The 18196-nt window shown below is 40.3% G+C and overlaps 1 protein-coding gene across 1 annotated transcript in view; it reads right to left on the reverse strand.

Annotated features, from left to right (window-relative positions):
- Positions 1-18196, reverse strand: part of dock3 (dedicator of cytokinesis 3) — a 327231-nt gene that overhangs the window by 35864 nt on the left and 273171 nt on the right. The window contains exons 39-46 of the mRNA XM_055647822.1: positions 17977-18063; positions 16411-16515; positions 10740-10881; positions 10141-10307; positions 7159-7245; positions 6204-6383; positions 2165-2248; positions 1169-1285 (exon numbers count right to left, since the gene is read on the reverse strand). Of these exons, the coding sequence (XP_055503797.1) occupies positions 1169-1285; positions 2165-2248; positions 6204-6383; positions 7159-7245; positions 10141-10307; positions 10740-10881; positions 16411-16515; positions 17977-18063 (969 nt within the window). The remainder of the gene's footprint in view (positions 1-1168; positions 1286-2164; positions 2249-6203; positions 6384-7158; positions 7246-10140; positions 10308-10739; positions 10882-16410; positions 16516-17976; positions 18064-18196) is intronic.

Consider the following 18196-nt stretch of genomic DNA (forward strand, 5'->3'; position numbering starts at 1 on the left):
AGCCACCAACACCATTTTATGCAGTGTGCCAGACTTCTTCAACCTGAGTGAAAACATTTTCCTCGACACCTCCATGTTCCTCTGCTCATCCCCAGGTATCAATCACTTCTCAGATGGAAAATAAATCCTTGTTGTTCAATCTTCCCGGATATCTCATAATTTTGTATAACTCTCTTAGATGACCTCCTTTGGTAGAGAAAAAACAACCCCACCATAGAATATTAATTTTCTGAAACTAATTGAAATTCCAAGGTAGGGTTATCTCTGATAATTAATATTTTCCAACCCCAACAATATTATCAACGTTTTTATCTCTAATACTGCATGTCTTTCTTGTAGTACGATGATCAGAAATGTATACAATATGTTAAATCTGTGTTAGCATATTCTGCAAAGTTCCAGCATTCCAACATGCCCACCAAGCTCTTACATTCAATGTCTTATTAAAAAAAGAAGAGCTGTTTCTTAATAATCTTATTCACGTCTTGTTACTTTTAGGAATCTGTTAACATGTACATTAAGATTGCTCTTTCCCTCTGCACATGTTGGTATCTTTTCACATCCTCTTGACTTGTTTGTCTTCCATGTATACATTACTGAACACTTGTCCAGATTGAATTCCTTTTACTACTTTTATACCCACTAAATCAGTTCATTATCATCTTTCTGCATTTTCTTTTCTAAAATATAAAAACTATTTTAACTACACAATTTTGTTTTATCTCCAGAAAGCTTCATAATCATGGTCATCATAGTCTGGAGAAGGGTTTCGGCCCGAAGCGTTGCCTATTTCCTTTGCTCCATAGATGCTGCTGCACCCGCTGAGTTTCTCCAGCACTTTTGTAAACCTTCATAATCATGACCCTTGTCGGTGGGCAATAAAGGAATACCAGTGTAAGTCCAAGTCAGGATGGCCTTGGATTTGGAGTGATATTTGATTGCGATAATAATTTCTGTGTAACTACTGCCCTTGTCCTACTCAATGGTAGAGGTTAAGAATTTGGGAGAGGCTGCCAAAGAAGCTGAACTACTGCTGTGCACTGTGTGGAAGGAATTTTTACTCTGGTTCGACAAACTTGAAAAAAACGGGCGATGAACAAAGTAAAAAAAATGGTGTAAGGCATTTTCATTCAATCTCATCCCTTTTGTCAGTGGCATTAATACTCACATGACAAAGGCTGGATCTCATCATTTGGAACTGATCTATAAGCTTCTTATGCAGTGGCCGCATTTCTGGATGTACCATCTTCTCATGAATCGCTAAACCCACTCCAAGAATATGAACCTGTGGGCAACAATCACATAAAATGCCTGTTTATTAAAAATCAAATGGAGACACTCCATGAACCAAAATTCATGATCACTGTGATCCATTTTAATTTAGCTCGTCATATAGATGGCATGAGTAGTTTGCAGATGGCACCAAAATTGGTAGTACAGGGGTATAGTGGACAATGAAGAAGTTTGTCTGAGGTAATAACAAAATAGTGATCAACTAGAAAAGTGGGTAAATAGAATTTAACTAAGACAAGTATGAAGTACAAGTAAGATCAGGACATATACAGTGAATGTCAGGGCACTGGCGAATGTTATCAAATAAAGTGATTAAAATGTTCAAGTACATAGCTCTCTGAAAGTGGCAACATAGATAGTCAGGGTGGTGAAAGCGGCATATGGAATGGTTGTCTTAATCCGAGGCATTCGGTACATGAATTGGGACATTATGTTATAGGTCTACAAAACATTGGTAAGGCCATGCTTTGAAAAATTATGAAAGACACAGATAGGAGAGATAGCCAAAGTCTGTTTCCAATGGTGAAAAGGGATGCCTAGTTTCTATGGGAGGATCTAGTTTTAAGGGGAGGACATTTAAAAGGAATCTGAGGGATGTTTTTTCCTACAAAGAATAGTTCATACCTAGAATAAGCTGTCAGAGGAGGGAGGAAGGTAACACCATTCAAGAGCCATCTAGACAGGTGCTTGAATAGGCAAGGCACAGAGGGATATGGAATTAATGCAATCAAGTGGGGATTAGTATAGATTGACATTGTAAAGGTTATATATGTGATGGACCAAAGGGCCTGTTTCTCTGCTGTACAATAATATGAAACTATGAGATGCAGAGGCAGACATGCAGATGCAGGAACAGAAGGGAATACAGTACCTGTTCCTGCATCAGTTCCTTCAGCTGGTTAATCTTCTCACTGTCCTCTGGATGACTCACTATATATTCCTTTTGAAAAAATGCCTGTCAAGAGGAAAGAAAATTAAACATTTTATCAAGATTCTAGTATTTGCAGGATTAGGGTAGGGTGAAACCAGCAATCTAAACACAAACTGTGCCCAAATTACATTAGGTTTGAGTAACATTTTTCTCCCCCAAATATCTGCTCTAACTCATTCATAATGTAAAAGTTACCATGAATCAATACAATCAGTATTTTGGAAGATAATTTTAAAATGTGTTTATATATTTATTTTATATATTTAACAGTAATAGTTCAGTTTGGTTAAAATGGGTTATTCAAATGAATAAACATTTTTAATTAGTGGCCAGCCATTAATTATGCATAACAGTAATCGTTCAGTTTGTTTAAAATAGGGTTATTCAAATGAATAAATATTTTTAATCAGTAGCATCCATCAATTATGCATAATCTTTCTTTCAATAATTAAAAGTAACATCAAAAAACTTCATAGAACCTTTTATCTTTTTTTGGTGTAGTCTGTAAATTTAAGACTGTGCTCAAATTTAAGAAATGATATTAAAAAACTTGTGTCAAAAAGAATCAGCTTCATTTTCATGCTTCCACAAAGGTTGCAATCATCAGAACCTTCCAGCAATTATAAATTTTACCAAGGTCATTCATGGTTGACCTTTGGGTGGGATCAGATTTTAATTAATGGCTTTGAACCAAAACAAAATGTCACATAAGTTCAAACTCTGCAGCACATATACGTAAGAAACTGTAGATAGACTGAAGATAGACACAAAATGCTGGATAACTCAGCGGGACAGACAGCCTTTCTTGATAGAAGGAATGGGTGACATTTCGGGTTGAGACCCTTCTACGAAGGGACTTGACCTGAAACATCACCCATTCTTTCTATCAAGAGAGGCTGCCTGTCCCGCTGAGTTACTCCAGCATTTTGTATGCAGCACATACGTTACACTTAAAATTCTGTGAATATTTGTACTGAACTTACACTTATAATTATGTGATTATTTGCTCAGCTTTATCAATTAATGGTGAAATGTACTACTAAAGGAACAATGCATTCAACTGGAAACTCCAGGTCAATATGACCAGCTTGCTTTCTCAGCCTTGAATATGTTTTGACTCCAAGAGTTCCCTCGTTTTGAGAATTTCAGATTCATAATTCTCTGAGAGGAGAAAGTCCTCCTCATTTCAGTTTTAAGTAGGCTACACGTTACCCTGATATTTTGACTCAGTAGTTTTAGACTCCTGTGCAGGAGAAAATTCCTTACATTATTTACATATTGCCTTATCTGATTAAATAAAGTTGCTTCTCAGTATTCTAAATTCAAGAGGATTGGAAGTATCCAATCTACTCGATCTTTCCGCACTCTCAAAAATCCATTTTGCACTTCTACAAAAGGCCAATGCTCATTTTTTCTTCTTAATGACATAATATTTATAACTCTTAATTTAACTTGTTATTACATCAAACAACTTCTCCAACTCTAATCACTTTTTGCAACTCAAAGGTGTGGCTGTGGGTACTTACATGGATGCAAAATATGCACTTTTCTTTGTTAGATACATGGAATAGTCTTTGTTTCATTCCTACTCAGGCTCCCCTTGTCAACTCTTTTTTCACTACCCTAATCACTTTATTGGTGGTGCTTCTTACACTGTAGAGAACTCAAATATTTCATAAACCTTGCTGCCCATATCTGCTCTGCATTCCCACATGGGTTCTCCATCTTGAAACCTCGTACACTGAGGAAATGGTTAGCTATCAAAAGCTATTATAAGCCCACTGACATCCACAGCTATCTCGACTATATGGCCTCCACTTTGCTCCATGAAATAATTCAATTCTATTCTCCCAGTTTCTCCAACTCCATTACATCTATTCTTATGTCAAGACCGGATATATTTTAGATAGACTTCCTTGTTCCTTAACCATGGCTTTCTCTCAACCACATTTGACAACCACATCTCCTCCATTTCCACACTTCTGCTTTCCCCTCTTTCATATTAGATAAAAGGGCTTTCTTTTTCTTTACCTGCACTTCATCAACCTCCAAATTCAATGTATCATCCTGTCTGATTTCCTCTGCAATGGAATTCTATCACAAGATGTATTTTGCCCTTTCCTTCTTGGTATTCGTATTGGTATTAGTTTATTATTGTCATATACACAGTGAAAAGATTTTGTTTGTGCACTATCCAATCAAATCAGGTAATATTAGATACAAAAACTATCAAGCCATACACAGTAACACAGAGCAAAGAGAAAAAATACCAGAGTGCAGAATATAGTTTTCCAGAGAAAAAGTCCAATGTCCACATTGAGGTCAAGTGAAAGATCGACAATACATCATAGCTTATGGAATACTGTTCAGAAGTCTGATAACGGAGGAGAAGAAGCTGTTCCTGAGTCTGGTTGTATGTGCTTTAAAGTTTTTGTATATTCTGCTCAATGAGGGTGAAGAGAAGAGGGAATGACTGAGATGAAGTTTGGCTTGATTGTGTTGACTGCTTTCCTGAGGCAGTGTGCAATTGTAGATGGAGTCAAAAGTGGGGATCTGATCTGTGTGATGGATTAGGTTACATCCACAACTTTGTGCAATTTCTTGTGGTCTTGGCAGAGCTGTTCCCAAACCAAGTTATGATTTAATTTGATAATATGCTTTCTATGGTATATATGTAGAAGTTGGTAAGAGTTGTTGGAGGTACTTTAAGCTTTTGGAGGTATTGTACTGAGGAACTAGAGGTGTTGGTGAGCTTTTTTGGTCATAGCTTTAATTTGGTTAGACCAGGACAGATTGATGGTAATATTTACACCCAGGAACTTGAAGCTCGCAACCATTTCCATTTCAGTATTAATTATGCTGATTGCAATATGTACGCCACTATCCTTCCTGAAGTCAATAACTAGCTCCGTCATCTTGCTGTTATTGAAGGATAGGTTGCTGTCCAGACACTGTGTTGCTAAGCTCTCTATTTCCTTCCTGTACTCTTTTGATATTCCAAAGGGACCATTCCCTCCGGTTCTCTGGTCCACCCTTTCATTTCCACAAATCACTTAAACATCAAGTACACTACATTAACTAACTTACCTTTATTGACCATGCTAGTTATACATTCAAAATATTCACAGTCAATAAACAGAATTCTCTTTCATAAAATCATATTGCCTCTAATCATGTTTTGGTTTTCTAATTTTTGTATCATTTTCTAATTACTGTCCTCCTGCATTTCCTTGACAACTAATATTAGGCAGGCTGGTCTGTAGCTCCCGAATTTCTCTCCTTACTTTCTTTAATTGCAGCGCTGCATTTATTGTTTTCCAGTTCACTTCGAGTTCTCCAGAACCTAGGGAATTTTGGAAATGACAACCACTGTATCCACATTCTCTGCACCCAGCTCTCATCAAATTGAATGGTTAAAAAATATTTGGATTGATACATGGATAGGAATAGTTCAGAAAGGCCAAATGTGGGCAAATGAGAGTCAGCTCAGCAGGTACCTTGGTCAGCATGGATTAATTTGGCTAAAGGTCCTGATTCTGTGCCGTGTAACTTTATGCCTCAAAGATAACACCAGGATGTTGGCCACTAGCACCAGAGTATTTATCAGCCTTTAGTGTCATTAGCACTTTTCTATAAATTATAATATTAATTAAACCAAGCCCAGCAGAAAGTATACTCTATTCCATCTCTTTATTTGCATCACTATGTTCTACTTGATTAAGGGTGCTATTCTATGATTCATATTGTGTATGTTTCAGTGGCTTGCAGGTTAATCACCTAATGCCCTCATTTAGCTTGGATTCATGCATATAAATAAAAGTTGTGAAATTAATCAGTTTGGTTTGAAGGTACCAGTCATTAGATGCAATGTTCAAAAAGTCAGAAATGAGATAGAAATACTGCAGAAATCTCATTTGCATCTGGTGATCAATGATAAAATGGCTGAGTGCAAATTTGAGACTGCTCAGCTCACCCTTACCTCCTGGTACCTGGCTATTCCTCCATTGACTGCTGCATCGATCACTCCATTCAGACACATGCTGAGCAGATTAATGTTAGCATGTAGCTGCTTGTGCTGGTACTGGTTGATGAGAGTTCTCAGCTCTTGGTTTTTGTTCTCCACAACATAGATTGCATTTTCCAAAGGGCTCACCTCCACCTGTAAAACAAAAACAGATATAAAACATTACAAACTGGAGTTGATATCGCTTCAAAGTATATGAAGGCGATTTGTAAGTGATTTTAAAGAACTCTTTACAGCCGTAAATATGAAAAGTTATGGAAATTTAGGATGGAAATTCCAAAACTTAAGCGGTTGGCAGCTGTCGCTGGTGAAGTAATCAAAATCAGATGCAGAGGAGGTGATATTTGGAGAAATACAGAGATCTCAGTGGTTTTATTGGATTCAGTAATGGTGAAAGACAAGGTCTTACAGTTTTAATCTTACAGTTTTAATCTTACAGGATTAAAATGCCGTTTACTCCTGTCCGTCCGAGATATATTTTCTCGGGCTGCTACCTAATGCTGAATAATCGTTCTGACTGCCTATCTCGGAATTAATTAAAAACTCGGGACAATTTCAGCGCTGGAGTAAAATAAAAAGCTACTTCTAACGCCGTCAACGCAGGCAACGGAACGGATCTCACGTACGGGACAAAACATAAGGTAAGTCGTTTATTTTACATATAAACTTGCTTCTTAGGATTACTTTAATCAAAATTTCATCAGCGAAAATGTGATTATGTAAATATACGAACCGGCAGTGTTTTTCCTGCCTTCCTACTTTTCTCTATTCTTACTTTTCTGAACATTGTAAGAATCCTGTACAATGGATCTTGACCTTTAATATTAATTTGCCATTCCCCTGCAAGCCACATGATGAAAGGTAATAATACAGACCACACGTACAATCAACATTAGAAGGCAGAACTTACCACTTCTCTCTTCTCTACTTCAAACCAGCGGGAGATCCCAGGCAAGCTGTGTGTAAGGGTCAAGGTTGTCCGTTCGATCCAGAGACTCTAGATAGGAGACAAAACGATACAAAATCATTACCACCAGACAATTCCTGTCAGGCCTAGCACATCTCAAATTTCTTTCTCTCACATCCCTAAATATTGCACATACAGAAAACCATTTTATGCTCCATCCACAGGTGGAAAGATGCTTTCCAGTAATTTTGCAGACAATTTAAACATGATTGCCATGCAATGCTGACGAAATTGGTTGCAAATTGGTGTATTTGTTAACTCCTATCAGCCCACACCACCCAACTAACTGTCCTCAGAGTCCTACTCTCCAATGAAGTTGGAAGTTTCACTTAATCCAGTAGTTTTCTAGAATGCTAAAACAGTTAAATTAAAATTATTCTGTTTTATTATGAATCCTTTGGTGTGCTTTTCTCTTGTTAATGATTCACTTTACAAAACAATTGTAGTGATAAATTTAGGTTTATGCAAAACTGAACAGAAAAGGTCTAGTTTTTCTGCAACTAAACAGACGATAGGAAGGAGAGGGGAAAATGAACTGGTCTGTGAAGTTCATGTCCTAATAAAATAAGTTAACTTAGCACTTTGTCACTCTAACCAACCTATTTCTTTGCTCCACCAGCCTATCAGGACTTTGAAGAGAATGGCTTCTAACAGACACACTGGACATAAAACATTCAGAAGACCTAGTGCTGGTGAGAGATATTCAGTCAGGATCTCTATTTCTTTTTTTGCTGGATGAATATTTACATGCTGGGTTCGAGCACATTTATGAAATACAGGTTTTAAGAAAATACCTGAGGCAGAGAAAAAATAAATGGGCAATGTCTCTGAATGAATAATTATGTTAGAAAATAGATTTACGATATAGTCATCTTAACCAATACATTGGGAATGGAATTGAGGATTGCTGGAGAGGGAACGTGCGGTGTGGATGGAAACTCTAGAGGTCTTCCGTGAATGCTGGTTGCCGTGGGGAATCGAGGGGATTGTGGATAAGGATAATAATGTTGTAATCTGATGACTGATGTTTGCAAACTACAGTGCAGTTTTGATCTTTTCAGTACTGTAACTGATTAATTGAATAAAATCTCCTTGTTAAGGAAAAAAACTTTATATTTAAACAATTGTGACAGGAAAACACTGATAGTCCATTACCCATTTCTTTGGAAATCCCGACCCGTTTTGCATCTACCTCACAAGATGCTGATTTCACATTCCATTAAACACACCAGGGTTTGTGGTACAGGTATCTGTGTTCCCTTTAATATACCAGGACTCTGGTTCAGCTTCCTTTAACACACCGGGGGTCTGGTTTTTGATCTTCCTTTCTAACACTACCCAGCTTCCTGCCCTCCTCTTAACACTATGGGGCTCAAAATCCTGCACTCTATTTAACACATGTAGCTCTGGCTTCTGAGTTCCATTTAATGCATGGGGGTTCCTCTCCAATAACTTCCTCACCATTGATGTGAGCCTCACTGACCTGGATTCCCTGGATTCTCTCTAATTTATTTCCGAAATAAAGGAACAACATTTGCTACTCCTCAGTTGTCCGGGACCTCACCTGTGGCTAGAGAAGATGTAAAGATCTTTGTCAAGGCTCTTGCAATCTCCTCTTAATAACCCAGGATAGATTCTATTAGGTCCTGGAGATCAATGCACCTTAATGTTCAAGACCCCCAACACCTCCTCTTTCTTCATCTAAAACTGGCTAGTATTCTCCACACTGATATTCCTATTCATATCATATCAGATTCCCCACATTCCATATCCCTCCTCATTACTCGAACATGCCAGTTGTGAACTTGATCAGCTGGCCATGTCAGATGTGGACTTAGCCTATATATAACTGTTCCCATTGGACATAACTGCTCCCAGTGTAGCCTCCTGATCTGCTGTGTAATAACATTGTAATTTGCCTTACTCCAATTTAGTACCTTCCCGCGAAGTCCGGCCTTCTCCCTATTCAAAACAATCTTGAAGCATATAGACACAAAATGCTGGAGTAACACAGCGGGTCCGGCAGCATCCCTGAAGAACATGGATAGGTGACATTTTGGGTCGGAAACCTTCTTCAGACTGAAGTTTGAAACATCACCTAACCATGTGCTCCAGGGTTGCTGCCTGACCCACTGAGTTACTCCAGCATTGTGTGTCTGGTATAAACCAGCATCTGCAGATCCTTGTTATCACATTAAAACTGAAGGAGTTATGATCATTAATCCCACTGTATCACCCGTCACCTGGCCAGGCTAATTTCCCAACACAAGGTCCAGTATGTTCCCTTCTCGGGTTGGGCTATCTGCATACTGTTTCAAGAAACCCTTTTGGATACACCTTACAAATTTTGCCCCATCTAAGCCCTTGGCACTGGGCAAATCCCAGTCAATATTGGGGAAGTTAAATTCACCCACTGAGCAAACCTTATTGCTTTGGCATCTTTTGTTAATCTGTCTACATATGTATTCCTCTATCTTCCATTTACTATTGGGGAGCCTATCGTACAATTCCATTAGAGTACTTGCACATTTCTTATTTCAAAGCTCTACCCATATTGCCTCAGTGGACAAACCCTCCAGTATATCTATTCTGTGTGCCACTGTGACTGTTTCCCTGATTAGAAGTGCAACTCCTCCATCTCTTTTGCCTCTCTCTAGATCATGTCTGAAACTTTCAAACCCCGGAACATTGATTTGCCAGTTGTCTCCCGATGCAGCCATGTTTTTATAATGGCCACAACATCATAGTCCCATCTGCTTTCCCCTTAATATTCCCTACATTGAAATAAAAACAGTTTAGCTCTTCAGTGTTACGATATTCCTTCACCCTGCCTGACCTTCCTTTGAGACTTAAACAGTCTGCAGAGACTGCAGAGAAGGGTAGCCCAATAGCAGGAGCAGGAGGGTTTATTGTTAGTTCTTCTACCTTGAATTCATTTTCTTTATCCTTTGAACCTTTGTGAAAGGGTCTGTCGTATCGAAAGTGGCTGACGTTATTTACACGATAAAAGCTTTTAATTCGGTCTGGAACTCTTTCCATCTGAAGAACGCTCACATTCTCTGGAATCGGGCACACTGCATATATTTGCAAATCTAAAAGCAAGGTCAAAGAAAACTGTACAGAAAAAAAATGTGACCATCATCTTACACTTAAAGGTCCGTTGTCCAATGCTGGATAATTTCTATTTCTTTGGGTTAATTGCCAATACTTTATTATTCATCCAACTAGGACCATGTCTAATCTTCCTCTTCTGAAGGTACTACTTTCGACTGAAACGGTACTTGCAGCACAACTGGCATTATTTCCTGTACAGTATGTGACTAATCGCCAAGTCAGCCATTCAACCATACTAGGGAATGCTGTCAAATTTTGCCTCACTCTAAACCACGGGAGATGCAGGAAGCTTTTCAGTTCCTATTGATTTCTGAGATCAATTAAATAAAACAGGTTTGCTCAGGGATCGTCCGGTCTAGAAATAATTAACTATTGACTATTACTGGGGCTCCTGATCAAGTGAAGGATACACTGTGCATCAGACTGCAGGATGGTGTCATCAGGCTGGTTGAGATGTTGCATGGCAATGGCTTGTGGGAATTCTGTCAGCATTCTTTGCTGAAAGGCCTCAAGTCTCTCGTAGTCATGACCACGGCACACAAATTCCTTGTTCTGGAGTGAGAAGAAAGACAAATGGAAAGAATTAGAATGAAGAAATCATCAACAATTATTTCAATACAGGAGAAGAAAGACCAGAAGTCTAAACAAAATCTGCAGACAGAAAATAGCACCACGTGTACAATTGAAAAATGAATAATGGTTTGGATTTCTTTATTTCATCTGAATGAACAGCAAAATGTTAAATGTATGGGATATGTGGTGCAATCTTACTACAGATCCAATTACCTTATGAAAGTGTCTCCACTTTCATATTAAGAAATGAACTCCAGATCGCCAGAACTTGTGATTTAAAATATAGCTGCCACACAGTACGTTTGTTATAATCATGCCATCTAATTACTGATCATTTCTGCAAACAATATCACCTTACTTTTGTATCAACACCAGTCATTATTTTGAAAGCCCATTTCAAATTACATCTCAACTTTCTCTGCTCTGATAATAACCCAGCTTCTCCAGATTCTCCACTATCAGAAGTGTACATCAGCAGTGGTCCTTTGGGATCGAGGATGCCACCTCTTCACCTTGGTGGGTTTCAGATAATGACAAGCTTGATTTGGCATGCACATGCTCTTGACAGCAGAGGTTGATGTTGCTTGTGAAAATGGGATGCACATTCCAGGTTGGTCTGCTTCTGTTGCCACCATTCCGCTTCATTATCAAATTGGCTCAATTTAAAATGGCAGGCTCAACGAGCCAAATGATCTATCTTTGCATGTAATTTCACAAAAGATACTTGACAAATCTTGCTGTACTAACTACATTCAACCACCAGGGAGAGATCTCACCACAAGGACTGCAAAATAAATTATTTCCAGTTGAAACAGCACACAGATAAATATTCAGTAAATATGTGCTAAAAACATACATTTTTTGATGTAACATATATAGCAACTGTGACAAATTCCAAGGGATACAAGGAATATGCAGAAGCTGGTTTACAAAAAAATGCTGGAGTAACAACAGGTCAGGCAACAGCTCTGGAACACATGGATAGGCGATGTTTCAGGTCGGGACCCTACTTCAGACTGATTGTAGTTAGGGGGAGGGGGCGGGAAAGAAAGTTGGAAGAGAGGTGGGGTGGAACAAAGTCTGGCAAGTGACAGGTGTATATAGGTGAGGAAGGCTTTTGATTGGCTGATGGTTGGACAATGAAAAGCAAAAAGTTGGAGATAAGGATAAAAATTGCATTAAACATGAAGGAATACAGGGGGGGGGAAGGGAGAAATAGGTGTGCACATCTAGCTGGGACACAGGGAAGAGAGAGGGAAAAAAAGTGGGGGGAAGGGGGATTGTGGGTGGGAGGTGGTGTGTTTGTGGGATAGTTACCTAAAATTGGAGAATTCAATGTTCATACTGTTTGGTTGTAAACTACCCAAGAAGAATATGAGATGCTGTTCCTCCGGTTTGCTTGTGGCCTTAGTGGCAATAGAGGTGACCTAGGACAGAATGGTCAACATGGAATGGGAAGGGGAGTTAAAATGGTTAGCAAATAGGAGATCCAGCAGGCCATGGCAGATCGAGCGCCAGTGTTTGGCAAAATGGTCCCCTTGTCTACATCTAGTCTCGCCAAGTAAAGGACACCATATCGGGAGCACCAAATGCAGTAGAAACATAGAAAATAGGTGCAGGAGGTGGCCATTCGGCCCATCGAGCCAGCACCACCATTCATTGTGATCATGGCTGATCGCCCCTTATCAATAACCTGTGTCTGCCTTCTCCCCATATCCCTTCCCTCCACTAGCCCCTAGAGCTCTATTTAACTCTCTCTTAAATCCATCCAGTGAGTTGGCCTCCACTGCCCTCTGTAGCAGGGAATTCCATAAATTCACAACTTTCTGATGAGGTAGATGAGGTTAGAGGAGATGCACATGAACCTTTTTCTCACTAGGACGAACTGCTGGAGTCCCTGGATGGATGTGAAGGAGGAGGAATGGAGACAGATGTTACATCACCTGCAGTTGCAGGGGAAAGTACCTGGAAGGGGAGGTTTGGGTGGAAAGGGATGTGAACCAAGGGGTTGGGGAGGGACCTTTGCTGAAAGCAGAAAGGGGTAGGGATGGGAAAATATGACTGGTGGTGGGAGTATGATTTGTTGGATGTGGAGGCTGGTGCAATTAAAGGTAAGGGCCAGGTGAACAATATCTTGGTCCTGTCTTGGGGGAGGATAAGAGTAGACTATGAAACACAAAGGGTGAGGGATCCATCTACAACAGCAGAGGGGAAACCATGTGTGCAAAAGAAAAAGGACCATCTTGGATGTCCTGGAATGGAAAGCCTCATCTTGAAAGTATATGCAACGGAAATTAATAAATTGAGAAATGGGGATGATTTTTTTGCAAAAGGTGGGGTGGGATGAGGTCTAGTCCAAATAACTGTGGGAGTCAGTGGATTTGTTATAAATGTCAATATACAAGGAATGTCAATATTCTGCTGAAAGAAAATCACAGGTATTTATGAAGACACCATTCACTATTAAGCAGACACATGGGCAGTTACCCAAGATGTACATGAACACATAAAGTTAAGATTTTCCCAGCATCAGGCCTGATAAAGCAGCAGCAATTTCCCTGAACTACTTGAATTATGGGAGAAAAATAAACTATATGCTGATTGAGTACGTAGGATATTGAAAAATTGAGATTGTTACGATGAGAAAAAGGGTGCAAACAAAGAAGTCTAGTTGAGTGTGAAGAGAAAGCTTTCAATGAGAAGGTGCAGTGGAGTAAATGAGTGTTATGGCTTAGCATGCATCAGGCTGAAGCAGAGTCAAGGTGAAGCCAGATATTCCAGTGCAAAAGGTTCCTCCAGGGCCAAAAGGATTGTTGAGGTAGGTGATGGCAACGATATTCAAGATTCAAGAGAGTTTATTGTCATGTGTCCCAGATAGGACAATTAAATTCTTGTTTTGCTTCAGCACAACAGAATATAGAAGGCATAAATAAATACAGAACAGATCAGTGTGGCCATATACCATTGAATATATATATACACACATAAATAAGCAGATAAAGATAAAGTGCAATGGGCTATTAATGTTCAGAGTTTTGTTTGAGTTGAGTTTAATAGCCTGATGGCTGTGGGGAAGTAGCTATTCCTCAACCTGGGTGTTGCAGATTTCAGGCTCCTGTACCTTCTACCTGAAGGCAGCGGGGAGATGAGTGTGTGGCCAGGATGGTGTGGATCCTTGATGATGCTGGCAGCCTTTTTGAGGCAGCGACTATGATAGGTCCCCTCGATGGTAGGGAGGTCAGAGCTGATGATGGACTGGGCAGTGTTTACAACTTTTTGCAGTCTTTTCCGCTCCTGGGCACTCAAGTTGCCGAACCAAGCCACGATACAACCTATCAGCATGCTAGGTAGAGATACTGTGCACCTGTAGAAGTTCGAGAGAGTCCTCCTTGACATACCGACTCTCCGTAATCTTCTCAGGAAGTAGAGGCGCTGATGAGCTTTCTTTATAATTGCATCAGTTTTCTCGGACCAGGAGAGATCTTCAGAGATGTGCACACCCAGGAATTTGAAGCTCTTGACCCTCTCCACCATTGACCCGTTGATATAAACGGGACTATGGGTCCCCATTCTACCACTTCCAAAGTCCACAATCAGTTCCTTGGTTTTGCTGGTGTTGAGAGCCAGGTTATTGTGTCATTTGGTCAAACGGTCGATCTCACTTCTATACTCTGACTCATCTCCATCAGTGAAACGTCCCACAACAGTGGTGTCGTCAGCGAACTTGATGATGGAGTTCGTACTATGACCGGCTACGCAGTCATGAGTATAGAGTGAGTACAGCAGGGGGCTGAGCACGCAGCCTTGAGGTGATCCCATGCTGATTGTTATCAAGGCTGACACATTTCCACCAATACAGACAGACTGTGTGAATGAGGAAGTCGAGGATCCAATTGCAGAGGGATATTGCAAAGATAGACAATAGATAATAGGTGCAGGAGTAGGCCATTCGGCCTTTCGAGCCAGCACCGCCATTCACTGTGATCATGGCTGATCATCCACAATCAGTACCCCGTTCCTGCCTTCTCCCCATATCCCTTCACTCCTCTATCTTTAAGAGATCTATCTAACTCTCTCTTGAAAACCTCCAGAGAATTGGCCTTCACTGCCTTCTGAGGCAGAGAATTCCACAGATTCTCAACTCTGTGTGAAAATTGTTATCCTCATCTCGTCTGAATGGCTTACCCTTTATTCTTAAACTGTGGTTCCTGGTTCTGGACTCTCCCAACATCGGGAACAGGTTTCCTGCCTCTAGCGTGTCCAAACCCTTAATAATCTTATATGTTTCAATAAGATCCCCTCTCATCCTTCTAAATTCCAGAGTATACAAGCCCAGCCGCTCCATTCTATCAACATATGACAGTTCCACCATCCCGGGAATTAATCTTGTGAACCTACCCTGCACTCCCTCAATAGCAAGAATATTGAAGAAAAATCACAAATTAATTTACTCTAACAAGTGGAACTGAAAAAGATGAAATAATTAAGCGGCACCATCTCATGTGAGGAGTGGGGTGAGATTTCAGTTTACTGAGCATGGAGTGACAGGAGTGTGGATGCCAATGTCCAATGTGGGGATAAAAGTGTGGGATTCAATGGTGATGGAGGTAGAAGTATGTGTTTTAGTGGAATGAAACGGGGATGGGAATGTGGAATTTAATGGAGTGGACCGGGGCTGGGAACGTGGGTTTCAGTGGAGTGAGTTTGAGAATGGGAGTTTAGTTTAAGTGCAGAGAGAGTGGATTTCAGCGGAGTTAGTCTGGTGATGACAGTGTGGAACTTAATGTACAGAGAGCAGAGATAGAAATTCAGGTGTTGGTGCACTATTACTACGGAAAGGAGTTGGGATTGAGTACTGTTGCAAGAATTATCCAGAGAAATGTTATATGCAATGGAAATATGTGTGGGAATGGGGAATTTAGTGGAACGATGCCAGGAATGGGCATCACAGGTCAATTTAGTATTGTATGAAGGAGAATGAGACTATGGGATTAGTGGAATGAAATGCCGTTGAAAATTTTAGTTCGGTGAGTTCTGGGCTTGGTGTGTGGGATTTGATTCCATGAGATAAGGAATATGCCTATGAGATTTAGTGAATTGCCACAAGGAGTTAAAATGTGATTTTAGTTTATTCAGATCAAGAATAGGTAGGTGTATAGGATTCAGTGTAATGAGACCAGGGATGCAGCTGAGAATTCATCAAGATTAGCAAGGAATGGGAGGGTGTGATTTGGTGCAATGAAATAATTTAAAATTGAAATGTAGTCATTAGGTAAAATTAAGGTAGCAATAATCAAATAATTACCTTGGAAACATACAGTTAGGGAGAACATGCAGGCTCCACACAGACAACACTGGAGGCCAGGATCTAGCTGTGTCAGCAGCTCTGTGACCACATCACTGTGCCAGCCCTGTTGCTCAGTGGCTTCCTTTACTTTTCAGAGATCGTTCAGAACAATGAAAATATAAGATAAGTAGGAGAATAATAAAAATTTGGACTTCACTCACCCGCAGATAGAATGGAAACTTTCTGCCATAAAATCCAACCCTGAAGAATTCTGGTTCCAGGCGCTGCTGCTCCAGTATGTTGTCATAATATGCAGCTTCCATTTTCTGTTAACAGTAGCAAAAACTATTGGTTATCTGAATCATTGAACGTATAATTTTGTTAAAATTGAGACATCAAGAGAAAAGTTAAAAGGAAGAACATTCCTATAGAATACTTTAAAGTATATATGTTTCACTCTCTTTAATGAAGCCATGCCTCAGATATTATTAACTTTGGCTCAGAGAATTTTTAGCTCAAACCTATTGATTGGGTCTTCTGAGTTGTATGAGAAAATAATGTAATGTTGGAAGCACCATCTATAACAAAGTTGTTAGTGGGTAAACTTTCCTGATGTATTTTACTTCATTTTTACAGTGACTATACTTCAGAAAGTACTTTATTGGCCATAAAGGCCAATTGGCCATTATTGACCATTTGGGCGGCACTGTGGCGCAGCGGTAGAGTTGCTGCCTTACAGCGAATAAGACCCGGGTTCAATCCTGACTACGGGTGCTGTCTGTATGGAGTTTGTACTTTCTCCTCATAACCTGCGTGGGGTTTCTCTGGAATCTTCAATTTCCTCCCACACTCAAAAAGACGTACAGGTTTGTAGGTTAATTGGCTTGGTAAATGTAAAAATTGTCCCTAGCCTGTGTAGGATAGTGTTAGTGTACAGGGATCGCTGGTCGGCGTGGACCCGGTGGGCTGAAGAGCCTGTTTCCACGCTGTATCTCTAAACTAAACCAGGATCCCCTCTATCCTACTCCGCTCTCACTCCCTCCTGTAGAGTTCCCCTGCTCACCCCACACCCCACCACTCCCTATGACAATCCCCATCCCCCCCCCCCCCCCCCCCCCCCCCCCCCTTGACTCCATCCAAGGATCCAAGCAGTCTTTCGCTCGTAACAAGGACCTTCGACAGATCTGCCTAGTTGTCAGCTACGCTACACCAAGCGTAGGCTTTCGCCACCCCACCAGCCGTTCACACTACACCTGATCTCCCTGTGGCCCAGCACTTCAATCCTCATTATGAATCTGACCTTTTTTGCCTCCTCCATGGCCAGAACGGGATCCCACCACTGGTTTACACCCCCACATGACTTCTCCCAGGTTGTCCTTGCTTTTCTCCCTCGTTCCCCTTTCGGCTTTCCCCATTCTCCCCCACCTCCACATCAGTCCGAAGAAGGGTCTCGATCCAAAACGCCACCTATTCCTTCGCTCCATAGATGCAGACTCACCTGCTGAGTTTCTCCAGCATTTTTGTCTACTTTAAACTAAACTAAAGTGATTTGGGATGTACTGAAGTCATGAAAAGTAAATTGGTACATATAGCATAGAAAAGTACAGCAAAGCAACATATCTTTCGACCCATGCGCCTATCGAAAACCTCAAACATCATTATCATATCTGTTTTCACCACCACCCTAGTAGTGCATTCCATATTATATATTTGCATCATTAATTTTATTCACCAGGAAATTTGGTTTGAGCAACCTGTGGCTTTGTGAATGACTTTGCATTACATACCCGAATCCAGCTAAGACTGTGGTAATCGTAGAAGACTTCATATTGACTTGCCAATTCCCGGCAGAGAGGGATCCCATACTCCCAGCACTGAACAAAAAATAAAATGAAAAGTGAATTCAATGTAAAAATATAAAAATGTTTAATTATAAAGAGGCCATTACTAGAACAAAGACCAATTCTGCCAGTGTTCCTTTAGTCAAGAAATTCACACATTGCGAAA

This window comes from Leucoraja erinacea, chromosome 16 (assembly GCF_028641065.1).
Source record: "Leucoraja erinacea ecotype New England chromosome 16, Leri_hhj_1, whole genome shotgun sequence".
NCBI classification, from domain to species: domain Eukaryota; kingdom Metazoa; phylum Chordata; class Chondrichthyes; order Rajiformes; family Rajidae; genus Leucoraja; species Leucoraja erinaceus.